Source organism: Penaeus chinensis, chromosome 42 (genome assembly GCF_019202785.1).
Source record: "Penaeus chinensis breed Huanghai No. 1 chromosome 42, ASM1920278v2, whole genome shotgun sequence".
Taxonomy (NCBI): Eukaryota; Metazoa; Arthropoda; class Malacostraca; order Decapoda; family Penaeidae; genus Penaeus; species Penaeus chinensis.
In genome coordinates, this window is record NC_061860.1 from 6,404,778 (window position 1) to 6,407,277 (window position 2,500).

The 2,500-nt window shown below is 34.8% G+C and overlaps 1 protein-coding gene across 1 annotated transcript in view; it reads left to right on the forward strand.

The window, feature by feature from the left end:
• The first annotated feature begins 1,280 nt into the window (after nt 1–1,280).
• The window catches only part of LOC125048044 (coiled-coil domain-containing protein 6-like), a 21,875-nt gene continuing 20,655 nt past the window's right edge, over nt 1,281–2,500 (forward strand). Inside the window, exon 1 of the mRNA XM_047646670.1 lies at nt 1,281–1,514. Coding sequence (XP_047502626.1) covers nt 1,287–1,514 — 228 coding nt within the window. The 5' untranslated portion in view covers nt 1,281–1,286. The remainder of the gene's footprint in view (nt 1,515–2,500) is intronic.

Genomic DNA, 2,500 nt, shown 5'->3' on the forward strand with positions numbered 1-2,500 from the left:
TAAACACTAAGTATTACGAAGAGCTATTCTCTTTGACATTATGTCTTATATTATCGTTACTAGTATTAAAATTTTGAAAGTATCCCTGTAAACAATAATTTTGTGGCAAATACGATAATCGCATTTAGATTACCAGATTTTAACAATTGGCTGCATGTTATGTGAAGAGGGATAATTTAAACGAAATATTGACTGTCTCTGTTTTATTGAGTGATTTATTCTTATAGATGTTAAGTATTTCCGACTTTTTTATATATATACATCTCCATGCTGGAATATGTTTAGATAGATAGGTAAATGTGGGATATAAAGATTTTTTTTTTTTTTTTAAGGGGAGAAAGTGCAATTATTTATTTATTGCTACTGTTATTTTTTATTTTGCATATTTATATATAATTTTGGTGAACTTAACATCAGATTCGTCTCCTCATATGTTAAACAACTGAAAATGCCTCATTTGATATAATTGCCACGACTTTTTATTTATTTATTTATTATAAAAATCATTATTGTTACCTACAAACTATATTATTTCAACAGGTCGACAGACTGTGGGACAGACAAATAAAAAAAATAAAGTAAGAAAAGAGAGTAAAAAACAAGAGACGAAAATTACGAATAAGAAGTGGTTGAACAATAAAAAAGTATTAAAACGGGTGGGAAAAATATATATGCATTGGGGGGGAAAATCATTTATTCACATTACTCATCTCGTGGTGCTCTTACTATAAGCGCGTAAACTATCCTCAATAAGGGGTTCCGAGCACACATACATTGTTGCTCGGAAACCTGTTCAAAACCTTTACTTCAGCGAAAATAGCCTTATCTTGCAAATAGTTACTAAAATAGATTTAATTTAAAATTGTCTCCTTAAAGATCACTTTTATATATGAAGAAGTACAGTAGACAAAAATTCCTAACAAGCAATATAAAATATAAGGTTAAAGAGTACATAGTAGGAATGAAGAAGAATAAAAACACATCAAAACGTAAACACAATAAAGGTATAACATAAAATAGGCTAGATAATACAGTGACAGATAATATAAGAGGAGAGCATTTAAAAATCATTCACAAAATTTATCTAAACTCGAATGTCATACATCAAATTTCCAACAATTTTGAATACAGAGTATTAAATATAATAAAATAGAGATCATTCAAAGTAATATAACAGACTGACACGAAAAAGACGACAAACCGACACGAAAGACACGAAAATAAAAAGCGTCCGAACTCGAACGTCGCAGCTAAGGTTCCGGCGTCTATAGTTCCTGAGTGTAAACATGGCCGACAGCGCGAGCGAGAGCGACTCGTCCTCTGTCACCGATGGCCCGATTATGCAGCCTCCTTCCATGCCTCCTTCGCCAATCACTCGGGAGCAATGGCAGAAGAGGATCGAGTGCTTGCAACAGCAAAACCGGGTGCTGAGGGCGGAGCTGGAGACGTATAAATTGAGGGTAAAGAGCCTCCACGAAGAGAACAGGGCGTTGCGTCAAGCTTCTGTCAATATTGTGAGTTTTATTTTTCAGTTAGTTTTGCATATGTACGTGTCGGCTTTACGTCCCTTACTCGAAGTACTTTAGTTATTGGGTATTACTCTTTGTTCTGCGCGAGTGGTCGCGCAACGAACCGAATTTAGAAAGTTACAGTAGAAAAAACGTAAGCCTCAGAAGTTCAATCTCCGAAAGACCATCTTCACATTAAAAATTGATTTATCTTCGGATGATATCATCAGATAAACACGTTTCGAGGAAATTTCTCATTGTGTGTAAATGCAGTTCATGGCCAATTTCTTACGAATTTTAATGAATGGACAAAGAAATCTATGTCAGGAGTATTTGAACCATAACACTTTCCATTTGTGGTTCTTTCAGTCCTTATAATTATTTGTCATTATCTAATTGGATATTTCATAACAACATGACCTATGCTGATATGAATGGTATTGGTACAATAAGATAACCTGTGCTATCTACCTGAAGTGATGTCCATATGAGATGAAAATCTTGGCCTCAATTTGTAAAGAAGAGCTGAAATTTTACTCAGGAATTATAAAGGTTAGAGGGATAAAAACCTCATAATCCAGGAGGCCCGCACATGACATCTCACATCACGGTGTTGCTTTTATAGTAAACGTGTGCCTTCGAGGGAATGTTGTTAGGGCATTCAGGTTTTCATCTTTGGTTCCCCGATTTCGTGTTGTGAAAGTCGGCTTGAATACCTGGCCAGAACCTTCTGGTAAAGTAGTGTCTTGCATCCCTATTCATTTTACTCTGAAATATATCTAAAATATTATAGATATTGTGAACAAAACTCAAACAACTACCAAGACAGAGTTTGGATGGTTAGTTGTACTACTGTGAAATGCCAGAGATTTACAAGCTGTATGGTAGAATTTGGTTGGCCCTAACTAGCATAATAACTTTATTAGCAGGAGTTCTATGGCCAACCTAGGTGTTGTAATGTTTATTCATTGCTAGATGAATAGGCTCTTGTA